Source organism: Nelumbo lutea, chromosome 6 (genome assembly GCF_056320005.1).
Source record: "Nelumbo lutea isolate HS-2025 chromosome 6, American lotus-T2T, whole genome shotgun sequence".
Classification (NCBI taxonomy): Eukaryota; Viridiplantae; Streptophyta; class Magnoliopsida; order Proteales; family Nelumbonaceae; genus Nelumbo; species Nelumbo lutea.
This window is the reverse complement of record NC_142689.1, coordinates 68,576,163-68,578,969: the sequence shown is the minus strand read 5'-3', so window position 1 is coordinate 68,578,969 and position 2,807 is coordinate 68,576,163. Positions and strand designations below refer to the sequence as shown.

Here is a 2,807-nt window from a genome sequence, read left to right as displayed (position 1 = left end):
TCTAGCTAGCTGCCAGGCTAGGAATTAATATTTGCACCACCTTCCTCACAATTATTATTTGCTGGATGGTGGGGCATAGTGTGTATAGTGTTTTATTTTATTCAAACCATTGCTGCAGACCTGCGACTGAACTAAGCAAGGTGAGCCGGACCACACCTTAAGAAACCAGACCAGAGATTCCCGATCGAGTGCTGAAGGAGGGAATATTCCATATCCATGGTGTACGTAAAAGTTATTAATGCTATATATATAATATAATTCTATAAATAAATAAAAATAAAACATAGATTGCATATTTTAGCAAGCAAAGATGAACCCAAAATACCCAAATTTTATTAAGATTAATTAATTAATGTCTCTCCTTGAAAGATAGTACAAGAATGAACACTCAAAGGAATAGTTGGGCCCATGGCTGATCAACTACTGGGTGGTCGGCGAGGTTGGCAATTGAGGTGTGTCAAACCGCTCCAGCTCAACTCACCACATAAATAGCTTCTTAGAGGCCTACCTTAATACATACGACCTATGCGTCGTCAATTACACAAGCCAAAAATTAGAAAGAAACTACTAGCTACAACATGCATGATGTGAATGAACATATCTACAACTTATTAAGTGTTTGCTTTGCCCATCTCTACTCTACTCTACTCTACGTCGTCATTAATGCAATTCAGAAGTTGAGTATGTTGGCATAGGACGTCCAGTTGTCTAGCCAAGGGCTACGTAGTTGGGTCCAGAATGGGTCCTGTGTCCAATCCATGGTCAGCTTAGGCAACTGGAGCTCTGGTAGTTCCTTCTTCAATATAAGCCCATCTCTTGCCAAAAACCAAGCATCTTTGTTGTCCTTGCCGTCTTCTTCCTTTTTTTCTTCTTCTTCGGTTTTAAAGACAATGCCACCTTGCATGGGCTTCGGCAGCATCTGTGTCGGTTTAGTTATGGCCATGAGGTCCTCTTGAGGCTCATATGACGACAGCTCATCGTCCATCGCCGGAGATGATGATGGAGAAGAAGCAACGATGATCTCTTTGGTGTCTTCTTCCATTACTGCCCTTTGCTCAAGGACCTTCAAAGACGTGGCCTTCCTGTACACCTTACAAAGTACTATGTCTTCCTGCATCCACAAAATCGCATCCAAAACACTAATTAATCCAATAGTCTTTATTGGGCCATGTTGGGCCAATAATGTAATTGTCACAAGGTCTGGTGGTAGGCTTCATATATTATACAGGATATGGCTTAGGCCTGGGCCCGCGTGCACCCGAGATCACACTAATAAACACTTATTTGTGTTTTGAAAATAAGCTCGAATAAATGCTTAATAATAAGCTATTTGAAAAGTCCAAATTTTAAGTATTTATTCAATAATTGCCTATTTGAAATAAGTGTTTTTCGCCAAACTCTGAAATAAGCACTTATTTTACAAATAAGCACCTTCAAACTCCGCCTTTGTCTCCTTGTTGAACGATGAAACAATACCCGGTAAAAATCGATGGTCAGTCGACTCAGTTCCTTACCTAAAAAAATGGACATAGTGGAAGGGCGGGCCCTTCGTGCAGAACCCGGGAAGTGATCCATTTAAGTTATATATATATATATATATATATATATATATGAAAATATATTATATTATATCCCATTCCCAATTTCCCATGTATTAATTAATGTTTATTATTAGAATAAACATTTACCTTGGGTAAGGTGCATGTTTCGGGCATCCGGTACTCGTTCATGACCCAATCGGTCTTGGACCCACGTGGGGCTCTTCCCTTGTAGAAGACGAGAGTCTTCCTGAGTCCAATGATCCTCTTGGGGTCGGATTGGCTCCGTATGGGACGGTCGGAACCGGTGGCCTTCCAGAATCCATGCTCCGTGGTGCGGTTGGGTCTTCCGCCATTGCCATGTTTTCGATCTCTGGGCACAAAGAAATACCATTCCCTCTCTCCAATCTTAGCTAATCCTGTCATACACCAGCAAGTAATAGTAAGTTGACGCATTTCCATTGACTGAAATGTAAGTCTGAAATCACAAATTAACAAAACAAAACTTTTAAAGCAAAACCCAAAAGGTGATCGATCATGAGATAATACCAGGCAAATCCCATGGATCGTGATGGTATATGTTGAGGAAACCGATTATATCGGAATGGAGCTTTTTACCAAAAACTGTCTTTTTGAGGTAAAAGTCGAGCAGCTCTTCTTCTGTTGGGTGGAATCGGAACCCCGGAAGCCCAAAGTCCGGGGATTTAGTCGTTGTCGATGTAGTTTTTGGTGGATGATCCTGCGACATGGTAGCTTAAGGGAGGGCTTCGTCTTCAGAATTTCTTCTTCTTCTCCCTCTCTCTCTCTCTCTCTCTCTCTCTCTATCTGTCACACAGCCTTTTTGCTGGGTGGGTAGTTCATCTTTCTTCTTCTTCCTGAGTTTTATTGGGTCGGTGAGAGCTGAGCATGAATTAACACTTTTTATAGCAATACAGAACTAAAGACAAAGAGACCCAGAAGAACGAAGAAGAAGGTTGTGTGGAAATTCAGGGACAGGAGTGATGAGTCATCAAGCTGTGGTGGGTCCCACGCGCTTCCTCCTTTGCTCCGCTCCGCTGGGTTGGGTGGGACTTGGGACTTGGGAGGGGAGACTGAAGACCCAGCGACCGAGCAGAGATGTGTGTCACTGTTGGGTCTAGTCCCTTGACAAGGACCGGTCTTTTTGTTGTTGTAAGAAGACTTTTTTTACCCGGAAATTTTCCACTTCCATAAACAATTCCTTCTTTCTATCAGAAAATAAAATGATCAGACTCAACACTTGTAGTAGGA

The 2,807-nt window shown here is 42.0% G+C and overlaps 1 protein-coding gene across 1 annotated transcript; it reads right to left on the bottom strand.

Annotated features, from left to right (window-relative positions):
* Positions 1-311: 311 nt before the first annotated feature.
* Positions 312-2,477, bottom strand: LOC148849467 (NAC domain-containing protein 6-like). Its single transcript, XM_088948724.1, has 3 exons — positions 2,088-2,477; positions 1,689-1,957; positions 312-1,111 (listed from the first exon to the last, which is right to left on the bottom strand). Exons 1-3 carry the CDS (start codon positions 2,284-2,286, stop codon positions 671-673), a joined length of 909 nt encoding a protein of 302 aa, XP_088804850.1. The 5' UTR covers positions 2,287-2,477; the 3' UTR covers positions 312-670.
* Between the last annotated feature and the right edge of the window lie 330 nt (positions 2,478-2,807).

Bases quoted from the DNA above. Each gene is read 5' to 3' on its own strand.
- LOC148849467 (XM_088948724.1), bottom strand. From the start codon at position 2,286: ATGTCGCAGGATCATCCACCAAAAACTACATCGACAACGACTAAATCC. The intron at 1,958-2,087 runs GTATTATCTCAT...GGTGTATGACAG, and splicing joins CGATCCATGGGATTTGCCTG to GATTAGCTAAGATTGGAGAG. The intron at 1,112-1,688 runs GTAAATGTTTAT...TTGTGGATGCAG, and splicing joins AAACATGCACCTTACCCAAG to GAAGACATAGTACTTTGTAA.